Source organism: Mycteria americana, chromosome 1 (assembly GCF_035582795.1).
Source record: "Mycteria americana isolate JAX WOST 10 ecotype Jacksonville Zoo and Gardens chromosome 1, USCA_MyAme_1.0, whole genome shotgun sequence".
Classification (NCBI taxonomy): Eukaryota; Metazoa; Chordata; class Aves; order Ciconiiformes; family Ciconiidae; genus Mycteria; species Mycteria americana.
The window spans coordinates 143,260,017-143,278,983 of NC_134365.1; the positions used below are offsets into that span (position 1 = coordinate 143,260,017).

General features: G+C 35.8%; 1 protein-coding gene across 3 annotated transcripts in view; it reads left to right on the forward strand.

The window, feature by feature from the left end:
* The window catches only part of NLGN4X (neuroligin 4 X-linked), a 137,708-nt gene that overhangs the window by 9,886 nt on the left and 108,855 nt on the right, over positions 1-18,967 (forward strand). Inside the window, exons 2-3 of one of the 3 annotated variants that reach the window (XM_075491910.1) lie at positions 5,997-6,017; positions 16,241-16,265. The exons of the other annotated variants lie outside the window; for them this stretch is intronic. Coding sequence (XP_075348025.1) covers positions 5,997-6,017; positions 16,241-16,265 — 46 coding nt within the window. The remainder of the gene's footprint in view (positions 1-5,996; positions 6,018-16,240; positions 16,266-18,967) is intronic. 3 annotated transcript variants of the gene reach the window in all.

Sequence of the window (18,967 nt, forward strand, 5' to 3'; positions counted from 1 at the left end):
CAGCTTAGTATGACAGTCTCTCAGTGAGAATATTTACATGAAAACAGATTGAAGAAAGAACTGAATACAAATTAATGCAATAATGTGAGCTTAAAAAATGGGGAAAGTTTCTAAAAATCATGCCGCATGGTTTATTCTTTCTTTTCATTATCAAGGGATTATCTAGAATACCTTCAGTCTTATTCCTGGAACTAAACCATAGAGGATGGATTGAATAGGTAAAGTTTTATACTTAACTGTAGCCATTTTCACAATAAACTGCTGAGGGATGTTCAAGCCATATTTCTTTTCTCTTTATTCAGTTTCACTCTTCCTTGCAACCACTTGTTGCCACTTTTGCCACTGTTTCTTTGCTCACGTTATAGGTTAATAGCTTTGCTCACTTTAAAAGTGAATACCATAAAATAGATGTAGCCTCAGTTTTCATTTCCTCAAAAGGTATTATCCAGATATTCTTAATTATCTTCTTTTTTAGAATGTTACACACAAGAAGCAGAAAAAGGTGAGGAAACATCAGCTACGGCTCTTAAATAATTTTTGGAAGGGACACAACTATCAAATAGGTGGACCAGAAAATTAGCTATGCAGTAGGTGTGAATGCATCAGGTGAAGAGAGAAAGCCTGATTCTCTCTCATGTCTTAGTCCTTGTGTACTGGATTCCCTGAGTGGGCCACTCAGATATGCCTGGCAAGCTGCATTTGTACATGAGGATCCTAACATACCCTACGGTGGTACGTTAGGGTTTTCTTTAATTTAGTTGTTGTTGTTGTTTTCATTTTTCATTTTTAGCTGAACAGCTCTTGCTTGCATTTTGGTGGTCATAATGAAATGCTCATCCCACACCCCATTGTATAAATATGCCCAGCAAATATTTGAGATATTGCAAGACTCAAGAGGGGGATAATGTTCAGATATTGAAAGTGTCAGTTCTCTAAATGCATACAGTGGCCTATAAAAATGCCTGAGCATCTTGGAAGCCAGTGAAAGATCTCCATCATGTAACACCTATCTTGCTTTAGTCCAACCAGTCATTTTGAGCTTTTAGCACCTTTGAAAATGTGGCCTGTAATACTTAAGGTAATTTTCTATTATTCTTAAATAATTGAAGAAGTTAGTAAGTAATGATAAGTTTAGAAGGTACCAGCATGTATGACGGTTTAAAAACATTATGAAATTAATAGTTTATGCCATTTGTGAGTGCTGCTTCCGGATATGTTATTTCTTAATATTGTATCAAACTTCTAAATGTATGCTATTTTACCATGCTTGTTTTGTATATCTAATACAGTAAATCAGGACGGCTTAGTGTTGGGATTATTAACTGACTTCTTTCAAAATCCAAATAAATAGCTTTTGTATTTGCTTGTCTATATTAGTTTTTTTCTCTTGTGATCCTTTTCCCGCTTTGCCCCAACAGAAATGATAAGATAGTCACCATTAGTTCCTAAAACCAAATGATAAAACAGTTATTTCTGCCTTAAAAGTGGAGCTAGTTTAAAGCGTGTTTTTCTTCATGAGGTACTCAGTGAAAGTGTTATTTTACCGCAAGTAACCTTTTTTTGTTGCTGTTTTGTGATGTTTTATTTCTTTTGTAAGCATTAGTTGGAACCACAAACACCTACTAATTTACTTTCCAAGTTCTCCATTTCTTGTACAGATTTATTACAGGTTTCTTGTTTAATACAGAGATGTGAAAATGTCCATTTAGAAAATGTCTAAATGTCCATTTCTAAATGTCTATTTAGAAAATGAGGGTCACACTGATTTTCTCTGATTAGGGTTAGAAACAACTGCAAGAAGGAAATGCCTTTGGGTGATAAAAGGCTCACGTTACTTCCTATATGCTTACAACCTAAAAGACTACATTCTTACTTTTATTTGTGTGCACAGTTTTTTCTAGGTTCTATCTTACTCCTCTCTGGGACCCATTTACTGGCAGCACTTTGAATATCATTGCATTATCCTGTAACCTCTAAGCAAAACTCTGGAAGGTCCAAAGGGCAATAGATTTGGGAGCTATTGTACCATAACGATTTTAAAGAATTCAGTAAAGAGGTTTAAAACTAGGGCATCTAAAAGGTGATCTGACTCACTTACTGATAGAAGAGTGAAGCCTTGCTATCAAAGTTTACATTTAATTCTTTACTCTCAATCTTCACAAAGTAGAGTCAGAAATGAGATGGCAGATAGAATTTTTCCAAGACGTAAAAGACATACAGGAAATAAGACTTATGCCTGAACAGAATCCTAAGGCATTCAAATACTGAAAGATGGGAAAAACTTTGTGGTTGGATAAGGCATATAAGCTGCTAGTGTAACGTATTTAAACTCAGAAAGGATCAGATAAATTACTGATGAATAAAAAAAAAGCTGTTACTAATATGTGATGCATAGTTAATAGGTTTCTCTCGTAAAGCTTACCAAAAGCATGAAGTCAGAAATGGATTTTGGAAGAAAGTATGCTGTTTGCAGATGCAACAAAATGGCTTGGAATGTTTCTGTGAGTCCTTTAATTTTCTTCATTATCTCTCAACTAATAAAGAAATTACTCCTGAGTACAATATAAAATATTTGCTCTAGCAGATCTGCCAGCTGGCTATGACCTAGTTGGCATAACCCTTGTAGATCATTCTGAAATGAATACTGTGCATGACCTATAAACACCCTCCTGAGACTGGACCTAATGGTATATGTACTTGCATGCTGGGTCCAGCACTTCGGGATGACCAGATACATTCTTTATGCATGGAACATGTTTAATGCTCTTTTCAGTCAGCTAAGACTGTGTAGGCCAAAGACCCTACCACGTGCTGACTATTTTCACTTTCTTGTGGCTGTTAAACAGCCCTAACAGGGAGCAATCGACTACTTTTGTTTTCAGAGCTTAATTCTTCAAAGACATTGTATTCTTTTTGCATGCAGCACACTTACTTTGTGTAGAACTAGAAAATGTTGGTTTTTACATAACCCAAGAGGTGGTTATTACTAGAAAATATCACACCTTTTCCCTGGTTCCCATTTCCTTAGTATGGCATTTGGTTGCGTATTCCCTAGCTTACTTTCTCTGATCAGTTAGCTGTAACCTTGTTTGTAAGCTTGGTTTGATTTCAAAGTGTAAATGGTTCCATGGTGGACGTGTTCCCTCTCTACTGGCAGGTGCATTGCTCTGTCTGCCCCACAACTAAGAATGACTGAAAAGAGTTCAGACACAGTTGGGCTGTTGCAGTATAAGAGATAGCTACATGAGTTGACTATGTGCACGTGCTTAGTCTGCTATAAATGCCCTGACTTTTAACCTAGATGTAAAAAGCATTAATGAAGGATGCTTAAGCTAATGCATTTTATCCTGCGTGTATTGTGGGTTTAAGGTACACATACTATGAACAGCCACAGTTTATTAATGTGTTGTAATGGTAATGATTCACACTCTGCGAATTTAAACGTGTGTCAGCTCTAGTAATCAAGACGACATATGAATATGTAAGTGGTAATTTTATCCTAGTCGTATCTGAAGGTAATGTGAACTTCAGCTGAAACAGAATAAAATAGCAAGGGCTAGCACCCTGTATGTTTATGAGCATAAAAAAAGGGGGATTCCTCCCACCCCCACATGACATATTGACCAAGTGAATTAACAAAGTTTTCTGTTTTCCTATCAGTAATATGAATTTGGTCATTTGGAAATCACAGACAGATTGTACCTGTGATTTGCTATGCTCTTTGTGGAAATGTTGAGACCAGCATTTATTAGCACTTTTCTTTAGCAACACGGAGAGTGACATATTCCCGCAACCTTGATGCCACTCATATATAGCCTATGATAGCTCCTGAAGTTTATGAGGAAATAGTTTTAAGAGCCTTATGTATTGTTTTCCAAAAATATGTTGGCTTGCCTATAGCCCAGAAAGTACATAGACTCTTGTGAATTTTTCATGAACAATGAAAAAGCACTAACCTATTTTTCTGATAATTGCTTTGAAAATTACTCTCATATTTGATTGATATTTCCTGCAAAATTACCTGTATACTCTGATAATTTGCATTACACTTCAGTACTCCCTACTGCGCAATAGGGTAGCATAGTTAAGCTCTGTCGTGGTTTAACCCCAGTCAGCAACTAAGCACCACGCAGCTGCTCGGTCACCCTCCCCCCTCCTGGGGGGATGGGGGGAGAGAATCTGAAAAGCAGAAGTAAGAAAACTCGTGAGCTGAGATAAGAACAGTTTAATAATTGGATTATTATTATTATTATTATTATTATTATTATTATTATTATTATTATAATATTGTAATGAAAATGAAAATAATGAGAGAGAGAGAGAGAAGAACAAAACCCAGGGAAAAACAAACAAAAACCCCCAAGTGATGCAACCACTCACCACCCACCAACCAACACCCAGCCCGTCCCCAAGCAGTGATCGCTGCCCCACGGTGAACTCCCCCCAGTTTCTATACTGAGCATGATGCCATATGGTATAGAACAGCCCTTTGGCCAGTTGGGGTCAGCTGTCCTGGCTGTGCCCCCTCCCAGCTTCTTGTGCACCCGGCAGAGCATGGGAAGCTGAAAAGTCCTTGACCAGTGTAAGTGCTACTTAGCAACAACTAAAACATCAGTGTGTTATCAACATTATTCTCATACTAAATCCAAAACACAGCACTATACCAGCTACTAGGAAGAAAATTAACTCTTCCCCAACTGAAACCAGGACAAGCTCTCAGGTAAGAGAGCTAAGGACAAACTGTACATTTTTGCTGAAAAGTTACACTTCATGGGTAAAGTCGCTGGCCACAGAAATTAGTAAAGAAAAATAAAGTGTTCCTTTATTCTCTGAAGAAGGCTGTAGCTTGGAGGAAATTAGTTTAAGGAAACTGGTAGACATCTCAATTCTCCCCCGAAAGGAAAACTTCTATTGAGCGCAGTCCTTACAATTTTAGGGGGGAGTTGTATGCTCTGTTAGGTAAAATATAAGCACTGTATTTGTTTTCTTAAGGTCAGCAGACAGTAGGTTGGATCTTGCCCAGTCCACTGTCAGAACACCCATTAAAGGAATATCTGATAGCAGCCAAGTCACTCAGCATGCTCAAGTTAAATACTTGGGCTTAACGATGGAGAAAGCCGAGTACCTTTGGGGAGCAAGCCAAAGCTCTAGCAAAGCGGGGAACTGCTAACGGTTAGCAAATGGACCTGACAACACATTTCTCTAGTTTGTACCTCACTGAGCAGGACTGACTTGCTAGACAAGGTTGCTGAGGGAGGAAGAAGCAGCAACTGCCAGAAAAGTCAGCAATTTTTACAGTCACTGGGAAGGCCTGGCCCAAATTCCTACCAGACCAAAGAGTACACAGAGAGCATTGTTCATCCTCTCTGGTGAGACTGGGCCATGGCAAAGTAGATCTAAGCTGGTAAAGAAAACCTACATTTTTCCAGAAATAACAGTACAGATACCAAAGGATAAATGGTTAAAAAAAGTTATGTTGGCATAGAGATATTTCATTATGACCTTTCCTATTTTTTTTTCCTAAATAGCACAGCATCTTCACTATTTCTTAGCTATGCTCCCTTTATATCTATCTTCTGCTTCCTCTGCAAATAAGGTACTTTTTAACATCAACCCTTCGCCTTTTATTTTCTCCTTTTGGATTTTTATTCACAGGTCTGAATAGGCATATTTGTTAGTTCTTTTTTCATCTTTGAGAGTAGGCCAAAAGCAGTCCTTTGTTTAGTCATAAGTGTATTTGTGTTTTCTAGTAAAGTCCTAATCTATACTATGATTATGTTGAGATGTCTTCTCAGGGTTTTACCTGCACAGAAGCTAGTTTTGGAGCCAGCTGTATGATAGGCCAACACTTACTTGTAAAGAATTTGTGTCATACTTTAAAAGTTTAATTATAATGCAATAATGTGGAAATGAGGTCCAGGCAGTTTTTTATATTAGGTTAAATGTATTTGTTTCAAGAGCAGTTAAAACAGGCTTTTGCATAAACAAACTCTTAGTATCTAATATATCCCAAGTGTGTATATATACATATGTGTGTTTGCATATATATATACACACATATATACACACATATATATAAAATCTATTACTTTTGCCGAATTTCTTCTTATTTAATCCATTCTTTAGTAATCTGAGATGAAATGTTTTAGTTGAAGGTGCAACCTGATCCCTTTTAAGGGCTGATGAGAGATTTCCATCTCAGAGAAGATCATAATTACTTTGATTCACGAAATCTGAGTAGTTCAAGGGAATCTATTTCTATTTGCATTTGAATGTATTAATTTTGCAGTTATTAATGAGCATTTATTGCCTGGGTAATTAGAAACGTCTCACGTTCTGCAGTCTTAAGCATCTTGCATATTCTGTCTCTTGAATTTTTCATTTTCTTTCCTCTCCAGTTGTGATATTACTGAAGATGTACTCCTAGCTGTTTCTTTTGTTTGATTGTTTTCCTTCACTGATACATCATATGAATTTTATTATAGAAACAACAGTAGTTCCTGGAGTTTTAAAAAGCTTTTTCTTACATCTTTGCTATCTTGTGGACTTCTTTTTCCTCAAGTCATTAGTTTCTTTTCCAGTATTTCTGATTGGAGCGTTTGAAAAAAATAGCGCTGTACTTTGTTGTACACAATGCCTGCCTGCCTATCTGTTGCACATCAGTAGCCCCCTATTCATCCTTTTCTTTACTGTTTATAACTATCCAGATGGACGTTCCTGTTTAAAGAAAAGAAAAAAAAAAAAAAAGACTTATCAAGGTTTTTGCATCACTTGTAGTTGCCTGCTTACCTATTGCACAATTACAGCACTGCATTCACTGGAGGTTTCGGTATGAGCCAGTATGCTTGAAATTTCACTGGACTGCTAAAGAAACACAAACTTATGGCCTTACAAAACTGATAACTTCCTTAGCTAACATTAATTAGCTTAGTAATTCTTTATTTATTTCTTTTACCTCTGTTTCTTCAAGCACGGGTGTGTACGTAACTGAAAATAAGTATTTGGAAATAAAACGCAAGTGTCATTTTACTGTTAAGTATCTTCACTATAAGAAAGAAACTCTGCTCTTTGATTTGACTCAGTATATCCATACTTATGTTCTTTTGCTGTACCCATCCTGTAGATATGTTTCTGTCTTTATAGATGGAATAGAATGTTTCTGTCTTTAGAGCTGTCAGAATAGCACATTCATTAGCAATAAATAGGTTTAAACCTTTTAAATTAGCAGACTAAAGCCTGCAGAGCAGCATCCAAGTTGTATGGCAATTTAGCTGGCTTTTAGGAAGGCTTTTCTATAATTTAATTTATTCTGCCATTTTTTTAATGAACTCTTCAATTTGCTGTATTTGGATATAAATAAAATTTCTTTTTTTATTCCTCCCCCCCAATTATTTTCTGCTTAAACAACAACAGACCATATAATGCTGGTACTGATCTTATGTTGACAACAGTAGGTCTAAATGTAGCTTCACAATAAGCAGAATAAACTCCACGTAGGAAGTTCTTGTTTTAAGCATACACATTGCCAATAATTAGTATATTCCAATAATTAGTATATTAGTAGTGTGAACATAAATGTGACTAGTCAGATTTATGTTCCAATTTGATGTATTTGGAAGCTATTGCATTTTTTAAAACATTATGATTCTTTTTTTCTTCATCTAGTCATCATTATTTTAGTATTTTATTATTCTATTATTTATTATTGTGAATTACAATAACAATTGTTTCAGTTGGTATTTTCAATCTCAATATTTTTAGGACACTGATAGACCTCACATTTTTAAAAATTATGTAAGACTGAAGAATGCAGAAAAGAGCTACTTGAGAGCCAGAGACAATGCCTCACAGCAAAAGATTTAAAGCACTCAATTTGTTTAGCTTACCAAAGGGAAGATTACAAGTGACTTGATTACAATGTTTAAGTACCTTCACGGGGAGAAAATAGCAAGTACTAAGAGACTCTTTAATGTAACAGAAAAGGTGTAACAAGAACCAAGGGCTGATATTTTGAAGTGAGACTACTTCAAATACTTCAAGCATCCCAATTTTGTTAATTTTATTTTATTTTATTTTACTTTATGTTCTTTATCAGTAAGGGCAGTTCAATCTTGTAACAAAATCCTAACGAAAGTGAAAGGTTATTTTTCATATCAGGAACATATCTGTATATGGTGTGCATTAGTGTAATGCAAGTCATTGGGCTCACAATATAATGTAAAATATATATTGAGCTGCATAATATAAAATATAATAGTAGAGACTTTATGACTATGTTGAGTTAGATTTTTTTTTTTAATTTTAAAAGCACATTTTTTAGTATCTTTGTTTTCAATGATTTGGAAAATGCTTGTTAGATGGCTAGCATCACCTTCCCATTACCAGTCTGGCTAGACAATTTATTCCCACCAGAAAGTTTTCAGTCAGGCTGTGGGAAGCGTGTGTGGGACTGCGCAGGCGGCATTCAGCAGGCTCAAAGGGGAATATCAGAGGAGAAATCTACCTGTGACCAAACAGTATTGTTGTTGTTGTTGCTGTGTCCACTCAACTTCATTTCTTGGAAATACTTGCAATGTATTTCTTTTACTGACAGGGTCAAAGCAACATGTGTGGAATTAATTTAAATTAATAATGTCAGAGTAGAAGAAAAAGCAATGTTGTATAAAGTTAAGTTTATTCTATGCCAAGACCATACTGTTTAAAAGTATCTCAAACAAATACTAAGTTTAATGAATCCCAGAAATGGTGATTTCATTGTGCTATTATTGGTGCATATGCAGATTCCAGAGGTATTTTCCCAATGGTGTGCGTTTGCCTAGAGCAAAACTGCTTTTTTAGGAGTTAAAGAGTGGTTATCTAAAACAGGAGAAATAATTTTTGATTTGTATTTTATTTACAGATTTGCCAACAAGGGGCAAGGTCCCTTTGTTGTATTGCACACATTTATAATATAAACTATGTTGTAGCCTTTAGGCTAATATGAGGTTTAAAAGCAAATATTCTCAGACTTGTAACACTTTTTTTCTGGGGTAGATTCAGGTAAGAGGAGAACAGAAGAGAAGTGGATTCTCTTTTATTCACTATAAACATTTAAGGCATTTATCTAGAGTACGGCAGACAATCTGTCTGTTTCCTCTGCTAGCGGAACATGAACCCACACGTTCCTTGCAAGAGGAAAATGCTTCCACCACCATACAATGGGGTATTCCAGAGTGGCTTTTCTTAGTCATTTCCATTTCGAGGGCATCAGATTGTTGTATGTTTGTTGATCTAGACAGCATCACAGAAAGGGTTGTTCAGGTGTTGTTGAGGGAGGAATACATCTGTTTTCTGATTCCTTCTTCAGTAATACTTACCTATTGTTAGCTTTAGGTGTGGGAAATGAAACTGCCTCAACAAGAAAGTTTGAAGTTTTGAAGAAACAGAGTAAATACTTCAATATAAAGCATATCAGTTTCAAAAGCAGCTAAAATCAATATCTCTTTCTTTTAAACCTCCTTTGACACTGTCAAATTCTTCCTCAAGTCCTTTTTCTTTTCTGTCTTGCCACTTTTAAGATTGAATCTCTTGACACCTTTGTTGGAATGTAAGTAAACTCTACTGCACTCAGTTCTCACTGGATTTCTCATTAAATCTTGTTGGGTTTTTTTTTTTTTTTTAATACTAAATAAATAAGACTTTCTTTCTTCCCTGGCAATTTTCATTATGCAAGTTTTATGCTCTACTCCAACCTCATACAAATATTTAATGGATTTCACCCTTCCATTGTGTGGACAGTGTTGTTTCTTTGCTTCCAACAGCGTTTTTGTGCGCCACCAATGCTAAACTGTGTGAGCAAAACACTACTACCACTGTGTATAATAAGAAAAACATAAAAGAAAATCATAAAAATGTTTTCATAATGTAAGTTAGAACTAGCTTTTAATTTGGTCCTGTGGAATCACCATATGTTAATTTGTATATATTAACAGATGAAATTCGTAAGAACAGAGAACCGTGCCTTTTCCCTGCCCCTGCCCTCTCTGGTATTTAGTGTTCTGAGACCTCTTATGTAGTAATAATAAATAATAATAATTTGGATACAAAGAAATTAATACTAGTTTCTTAGACATTTGTACCTTTGGTCTCCTATTCAATTCCTCTGACTCCCTGCCTTTCACAATGTTCCCAGATCTTTCCATGTCCCATGTGGCAATTCAAGGCAGCGAGAGATAGCATTATTTTGGGTATTCCTGACTTACACACCAGCTGGGCTGGACTGGTTGATATGGTCATGCTGGTTGGGCTGCCAATTGTTGCAGTAGAGAAGGAAGAATTCCTGAGTCAGTCCTTGCTTTCCTCAGAGGCAACATTAGTTTGGATCTCTGCTATTCAGACTGCAGATGTTTTTTGCGAAACTTTTAGCAACACAAGGCATTGAAATTGAAGCTGAAATTAATTAACAGTGTAATTATTTGTAGAGAGGGAGAGACGTAATTCCAGGAGGCTCATTGGCCTATGAAACCAAGTGAAAAATGTAATTGCGAGATAAATCTTACGGTCTTTCTCAGAAAAATTCTAGACCAGCTATGCGTATGGCAGTCACAAAAATGAAGACCTTCCATCCTAGTTGTGATGGGATGTTTCAAACCAATTTGTGTAATTAATAAGCTTGATAAAAGAGTTGTTATTTGTAAAGAATAACATATATACTCTAGTATAAAAAAATACCAGGAAATTGTCAATATGCATGGAATACAGGGTAGTATTGTTTAGCACTAATAACTAACAGAGAGCAGCAAAACTCCCATGGACCAAATTTACTGTTTGCCTGTGAAGTATCATATGAATAACAACATTAGAGATAGACTAGAGCCAAAAGGACTCTTGCTTTCTCTTCTAGAACCTTAATTAAAGCAGCAGAGTAAAATTTTTTGCATAGTAAAGGGATTTAATGGTGTAATTAGAATAAGAAAATAGTTCATGAATTTCTATATGAGAAATCTAAGGATAAATCCTTGTTAAGTTTTGGACTGAAAGTTTGCTTACCATTACCTATTTCAGTACAAAGGTATGACATAATTAATGTTTTCTTATTATTATGTTGTTCTTGACCAAACTGAACACAGTGATAATCCTAATGATGTAACTATGTCAGATGCTTTGGAAAATTCATTTTAGCTACAGTGCATTTCCAGAGATAGTTCTTTTTGTAGAAAGTACCCAATATTACAAATAAAAAAAACCAGCCCCCCAGAAATATTGTAGGGATACCAGCTTCCTTCAAAGCTTGTCAGGATGGTAACTTTGTACAAATGTTCAACTCAAATGTTGCAGCTATTTCCACAGAAATGAATGCTAGTCAAAGTTGGAAGAAACAAGACACTGTGCATTTATAAGAGGGTATACTGAAGGTGTGTGCTTCATGCAGATGTGACACCCTTCCCTGTTGTTTAATTGTATCTCTCTAAGTGGATGTCGAATTTGGCTTTTTGTGGTTACCCAAAAATATATATCAGAAAGTCTGAGATTTCCTCTGTCTTCTCAACATTAGAAATTAAGAACATGTGAGACCCCCACATGAAGCCTGCACGTGAAGTCCTAAATACAGTCAGCTGTGGTGGAAAGCTTCATGACAGCAGATGTGGTTGTTGCAAGTGTGGATGTGTAGTTCAGGGCAGGAGCCAGTGGACGTGCACCCCAGGTGTGAGTCTGTCACCCCAGACCACATTGCAGATTCATTTCCTAGGTACAGCTCGGTGCCAGTGCTGTGCGAGGTGATAATTACAGCAAGGGACTGTAAGTCCAGCATGATTGTCACTGAAAATTATCAAAGGGCATGGCATTCGGGACTTCACTGGTCTGAAGCTGTCTGAAAAGAATATAGATAAATAAATGGTATGTTTACTCTGAGGAATAGGAATAGAACCGTACAGATGAGGTGAGTTCAGATTCATTAGTTTATATTTTGGCAGTGCGTTTTCAGCCATGTTGGACTCTTTTAGCTGAGTTTGCACAACTATATATATATATTTTTTTTTTTTTTTTGCCTTTGAAGACAATTCAAGTAAAAGGCTACATAAAGTAGAGTTTATAAATTTTTATTTGGAAATCTAAATCGTAGTACAAGTTTAGGCTTCTGAACTATATTTGTCTATGACTAAATTTTTGTAATAAGGCAGCTTGTTTTTACAAGGGAAAGAGGAACTAATCAGCTTTAATTTGTATTTTTCTTGTTCACAATAATTAGAAAAAATAATATTTCATTTAATGAAATAAACCAAATGATAGTTTAATTTCTTGTAAATAGTAGTAATTCACTTTGGCAGTATTGGAGAGTCATTAGAAATGGATTAATCTGTGTGCAGGTATTCATTTAAACTAATACTTCATTTACCTCAGTTGTACCTGCAAAGAAAGCCATTATTGTACCACTGTATTGTTTCATTAAATTGTAACAAAAATTGTACATTTGTAATGCTGTAAGGAAAAGGATTTTTTCTCCAGCAATTTTTTTTCCCTATGTAAACATTGCTATTTGATAGTACCAAATTCCTGGTACATGTTCAAAGCAGATGCCATCAAAAGGAAAAGGATCTGTTTGTTAACTGGAGAATTTGAATGTCTTAATTTTGTTTAAAGAGGCTACTTTAATAATCATGCGAAACTATACATATATATATATAAAGCAGCCCTTAGAAACACAAGGTGTTTCAGAGAATGAATATAATACAGATGAGGTTCAGGTAATAGAGGCAAAACCTTGAGACAATGTTGTCATTATAAAAGATAGTACCGTTTTAAATATTCCTATGCTTACCCTAAGCTTACCCCAAATAAACCTATATATCTACAGTGTGCAGTGCTGTGTGGGGAACATAATGAGTTGCTCCACCTAAACGAAGTGTTCTTGCCACTTATCACAGCTAATTAACTTGAGTAGGAAGAATGTGTTATACTTTTTCTGCTTCTAGTCATCAATAAGCCTGTTTTGTGCTAGCTCAGGGATCTCTGTACATTGCTACTTCACACATTGCAGACAATCTCTTAGGGACTCATTAAAGCCATTTTATTTTTCCCCATATTTGAAACTTCTGTGTGTTGCCTGGATTATATATTTATTAATGTAACCGTCTTTATTTTACAAGTATGTTACTCTTTTGAAAGCTAATCTGCATTTTAGTATTACATTTCAAAGGTTTTTCCAGTTTTCTATCTAGTCAATGCTTTACCACTTAGTGATGTAATCTGTAGGGTTGGGTTATTTTCTTTAAGTAATAGGCTGGACAGTAGAAACTGTTTACAAGAGAATTGTAGATATACATTTTAGAACTAAACCGCTTAGTGAGGGGCTCATAAATCCTGCCTTTCACTGGTGGCATAAATTGCTTCCTGGAGAGGCTTCCTTTCTCTAGTGCCTGATGAAGCTCAGTTTTTTTTCTTTTTTTAGAGCCCTAAATTAGGTTTTGAAAGTAAAAATTTTTACAGCCTCTAAGTATATGTAGATAACTAGGGCTTAGTTATTTGCTCCCCAGTTCTCTGTTCTTTTTCTAGTATTGCACAATAAGTATTTACTTCTGTGAGTAATTACATTGATTTCAGGCTATTTCTAGTAATTTAACATGAAGTATATGGAAAGAGAGCAGAATTTTCACTTTGGGATTAATTAGGGATTAAATCATCTTCACAAAGACAGTCATTGATGTGTGTACGAAAAAAACTACAAAACAGTTAAGGATGTGAAATCTGGAGCCTGGACTTGGAGCTACTCCTAGTTGTCACATTTGTTACATTAGCTATGAACAGGAGAAACCAAACATAACTTCCTTAACTGGGAATTGGCATGCGTCACAGGATCTACAAGATCTAATGATATGCAGTTTACTTTTTCTTAGCAAATTTAAACCTCAGATCTGGATTTTGATCAGAAGCTGTATAGCTGTTCAGGATGCTTTGAAAAAATAGTGAAAATGTTATGTATCCACTGTTTGTTATTTTAACTAATCTATTTATTTTCTTTACTGATATTCTTCATTTCTTCTCATGAAATTAATATTTTGCATGTTTCCAGTTCACTTGAATGAGTAGTTTATGTACTCATGCATGGATTTCTGACTTTTGTTGTTCTCTGACTCTTTCTGATGACTTTGAACATAGTATAAAGCATGAAAATATTCCACTATGGCCATTTATTCTGAAGTTTGCTTGAACAGTTACCTTTCTTGTTCCTCTAGTGTTTCTGATAGGTCATTGCTTTCCTGTTCAATTCCTGCCCCCAAGGCAATACAACTACTTTATATGATATTAGATATAACCAGGTTATTCAATTGTGTGTGCCACGTATGGACTTTGATTAAGTTGTCCTGGATTTTCAAAAGTGAACTTGACAGTAGCTTTTGGCCCATAGCCATCACACTGTTTCCAGAATGAATTCCCAAGGGAACAGGATTGAAGGTAGTGTCTTGCAGTGTGGTCTGAGGCAACCAGGTGATAAAGGAAGGCAGTCAAGAAGAACAAGCATTTCTTTCTTTGTACACCGCATCAGGGAGTAATAAAGGTCTCATCAGAGGTTTCATGTAAACATGGCTCATTTTTTTATTACCTGAACTATTAATATAAGCTCCTGTTGTTAGGACTTGCTGTTTGCTTTCTACACATTCTCTTCCAGTCGTGTATGGCAACTTTGGAAAGGGGCTTTAATGCTGGAACTGTTAAGGGTAACTTATATGAGCAACATGGTTTAGCTTGTCATGGATTTTTGGGACCATGTTCTGCTTTTAAAACAGCTTCTTCAAAATTCAGTCCCTAGAAAATAATTTCTACTTATCTATAGGTATCCCATTTATTTGGATGGACTACCAGAAGTAATCAGAAGTAATGAGTTAGCAGCACAAGATATGCAGTTTCTTCTTGTAGAAATTTAATATTTTTATTTCTCTTAAATTGCAGGTGGACTTGAGATTATAGTTCCCTGTTAAACTCATGCTTTCCTTTGTATCGTTTCCAGGTTTCTATTTGCAGTATTATATAAGCAATGGAACAAGCAGTACCTGGACATACTTATGGTTTGTCATTCTAACAATGTTTTTAGAGTGAATATGACAGTCACCCTAACAAGTCTTATGGAAAAGCTCACATTATGCTTGGTTGTACTGAGGGTAAAGGAAGGACCAAAAATTAAATAACCTATTTGCCTCTCTGCTACCTGTTGACCATTTTTAGAACCTTTAGGATCCACAAGCACACACTCATGTGCACATACAATAGAATCCATTTCAGAAACAAGAAGATGTAAATTTAATGAGGGCTGAGGAGGCAGGATTTTAACATACTAATTTTGTCCTTTTTTAGTTCATTTTTCCTAAGCTGCTGAAGGCCTGCTTTTCCCCCAATATTGTCTTATTACAGCAAACGGATATGATAAAATAGTCTTCATCTCACTCCATCTACACAAAATAATAATGATATTTTATGTGGAAACAGACATATTGTTTCATAATGCTAATGAATGTAATCTGTGCCTATCCTAAAGTCAGTAGTTGTTTTTGCCGCTTATATGAAGATGCATTTCTAGAAGTGCAATAAACAGTGAGATTATCATGTTTAAAATAGGGATTAGGACTTCAGTACCACAACAGTGAAAATACTGACAATGTAATGACAGGACAAATAATTTTCAGTGTTCTATCATGAGGAGAAAAGTTTATATCTACAACATTCGAGATAGTAAATCATGTTATGCAAATACATTTGTGGTGGGGTCAAAACTCCATGAGACTAAAACTTTTAAAGGCGTTATTAGGTCCCACATGGCCCTGCTGTATCTCAACTAGCTATGTACTTCATTTTAAATTTCAACTAAATATGACATTGTGGTTAGTTTGCAAATATGTGAATGCAACTATAAACAAATATCTGTGAAGCTGTACCTCAGTAAAAAAAAAAAATACACTTATCTACTCAGAATTGATTTTCCTATGCCAGGGTGCATTTTTTCAATTTCTGCATCATAGAGTCTACTCTCAGACTGTATATTCCACCTGTTTTTTCCATTGCAAATGTGAAATATGATGGCACAAACTTCATAAATCAAGACACAGTTTTGCCAACGTCTTATCTTGTGGGTGACAAACTGCTGAAGCTTTCATTCTGCTAGACTCTACTTATTCCTCATTATTAGAAGCCTGATTATTATAACAGCTTCTCACATCATGAATCCTTGCTGCTTGGGTGCAGGAACAACATAGTACTTTTCACTAAGGTAGCAGAAGATTCCAGAATAAACTGTCCTACTAATTATACGGAAATGTAGATGTTTTAGCATAAGCCTTAGAGCAAGTTAATCCATAAACCTAAATTTTTCCTTTAAGGGGTTTACATAATCTATAAAGGAAGACTTTTCAGCTTACTTAATGTTTATGGGATTCTGACCTGATTCAGAGTTTAACATTCTTGCTTTAGAAAAGAATGAGTCTTTGCTGGAGTCAATGATATGAATAATTATTTATGGCTAGATTGTGCCTTTAAGCAAAACCTTGAGTGAAAGCTAATGCATAATTAGCATTGTCCCAGAAGGAGCCCTGGAAGGTATAGTGCCTTAGGGACAACCTTCAAGCTCTTTTTCTTCCCTTCTTGCTTCAGGGATTCAGTTATTTTAACACACCAGAGTTAAAAATTGATTGCTGTTCAAACACACATCTAAAGATTGTATTCCTCATGTAAACCTACCCATATTAATACAATTACTCTGCCTGCACCACAGTATTTACATTTTTTTTTTCCCCTTTAGAATAAGTCATTTAAGATGTAACCCTTTACTCTTATTCTACTTTCTGTAAAACTGACTCCAAATTGACCTGATTTCAGAGGGGCTATATGCCTCATAGGTATATAGACTTTTCCTAAGTACCAGAATCAAGACCCCATTCCAGAACTGTGTTTGTCTTTCTTTTGTCAATCATAGTTAGTCACTTTGACTGTGTTGTGATCTGATTCCAGGCATTTCATTAGTATTTTTTTAAGATAGGGGTATTTGATTTATGTATAGCTTGTCTTGTCATTAAAGGAGAAGGACTAGGAAGAATATGAACAGAAATCAGATGAAGTATTTCTTTTGCAACTTGGAGTCACATATTTTTGAGAATCAGCTGTATTGTTTTGAGGATTGTTACTCGTTGGCATCTACTCTTTTATCAATTGTAGCTCCTGCTTCCTGATGACAATACCACTCTGCTTTCCGACTCCATTCTTAGAGACTGAATTAGTGTTTATCTTTCTCCAGCAAATTCTTAATCCTTCCTTCTCTGCTAATGACTTCTCACCTGCTTAAATATTTCAGAGAAGTAGATACATCCTTTTCGTACTGCAGCTGTACCAGCAAACAAAGTCACTGCTTGTCACCCTCCAAGATAGCAATTGCTGCCTCTGCTGGTGAAGCTACTCAGATGATTGTCTCCTAACCCATTTCAGTCAGAGTGTTTTAGCTTAATCGGTTTAAAGAGTTGTTCTTTGTTAACTTGACACATTTTTGTCTGAGATGAGCTCTGGAAAATCATATGTGCAGTTGAATTAGCTTCTAGCAAGAAGACAGTAATAAGCAGATGACAGAAGGTGCAGAAAGGTTAGGGTTTGGTCCAGAAATGGTAAATGCTTTCATGACTGTAACTGCCAATGGAAGAGGATGCATGTTCACATCTAAATTGAAGACCAACCTTAAAAAAATATTCCATTTACAATCAGTTCTTCAAGAGAAAGTTATATTATCTGTTTGTATGTGTGCCTGTGTGTGTGTTCATGCAAGCTGTAAGTAAAGCGTGCAAGGTGGAGAGCACAGTAGAAAATCAGCAAAACTCTCTACGCCCTCTGTATATACCTTTTGCAAAGATAGGCAGAATGGGAGAAACATTAACTGAACATAAACAAAAACAACAGTGAAAATGCAGTGGGTTCAGTAGATTACATATAATTTATGCTCAAATATGGCAGCAGAAAAAGCAAGGGCATACGGACATATGACATCAGATTCTTCTTGCTAGTCTTTTTGCATCCCATGCTAATGTCCATTTCTCCATCTAAACTTGAGTATTAAGGAGTATGTGATTAATAAAAAAGTTAATGGTTTTGTGAATATGCCATTCATCTCTCCTATATTTAATCATTTAGAAAAAAGAGTGTTTCCCAAGGGATAGCATAGAAAAACAAAGTAGGAAATAACAAACTTACTGTGGTCTATGACAGGGAAAAGCTACAACTGTGCATTCAAATATCTATCACATTTTCAAATAGATGATATCTGGAAAAAATGCCCGTAGCTAAATCCATATGCTTCTGCTCAAGCACTAGGGACTGGCATCAAGGCTAGACTAAGAAAAGAAAAGAAGGGGCAAGGTGAGACAAAGACCAGGCTTGCTTGGTTTTAGTCTTATCAATTAGGCAAATGATTACAGTTGGTGTGCAATATTTGGCTTTAATCACAGTTGCTGCTGCTGCCCCAGCTATCTGAATTCCCTGCTGGGCACCAGCTCCACCATCAAACATATTTTAGCTGCTACAGATTCCAGCATGTGCATTGGAGACACTGGCGATGGGGCTGTTTTGATACTTTCATCAGCCTGCTGCTGCATGGAAATAATTTCTTCACCTAGAGCCGAAGCCTGGTTTGGTAGTACAAGAGAATTACACCCATGACATATAGGAAAAGCTTACCCTAACCCCCTACCTTAAAGTTCTATTTAACACATTCCATTAAAAAAAAAAAAAAAGAAACTCTGAACAGAAAGATGCATTTTATCCTTAAAGAGGAAACATGGTTATAGTGAGAATGAAGCACCTGATATTTCTCCCCTGATTTACTTGCTCCTTTGCTATATAATATATTCATGTGGGTGGCTTTTCATATTGTCATCAGACCAAGCCTATCTGCATGTTCTACCCATTTGTTTTATATATTTAGAATACATTTTAGTTCTATTTGCCTTCCTTCTTTTTC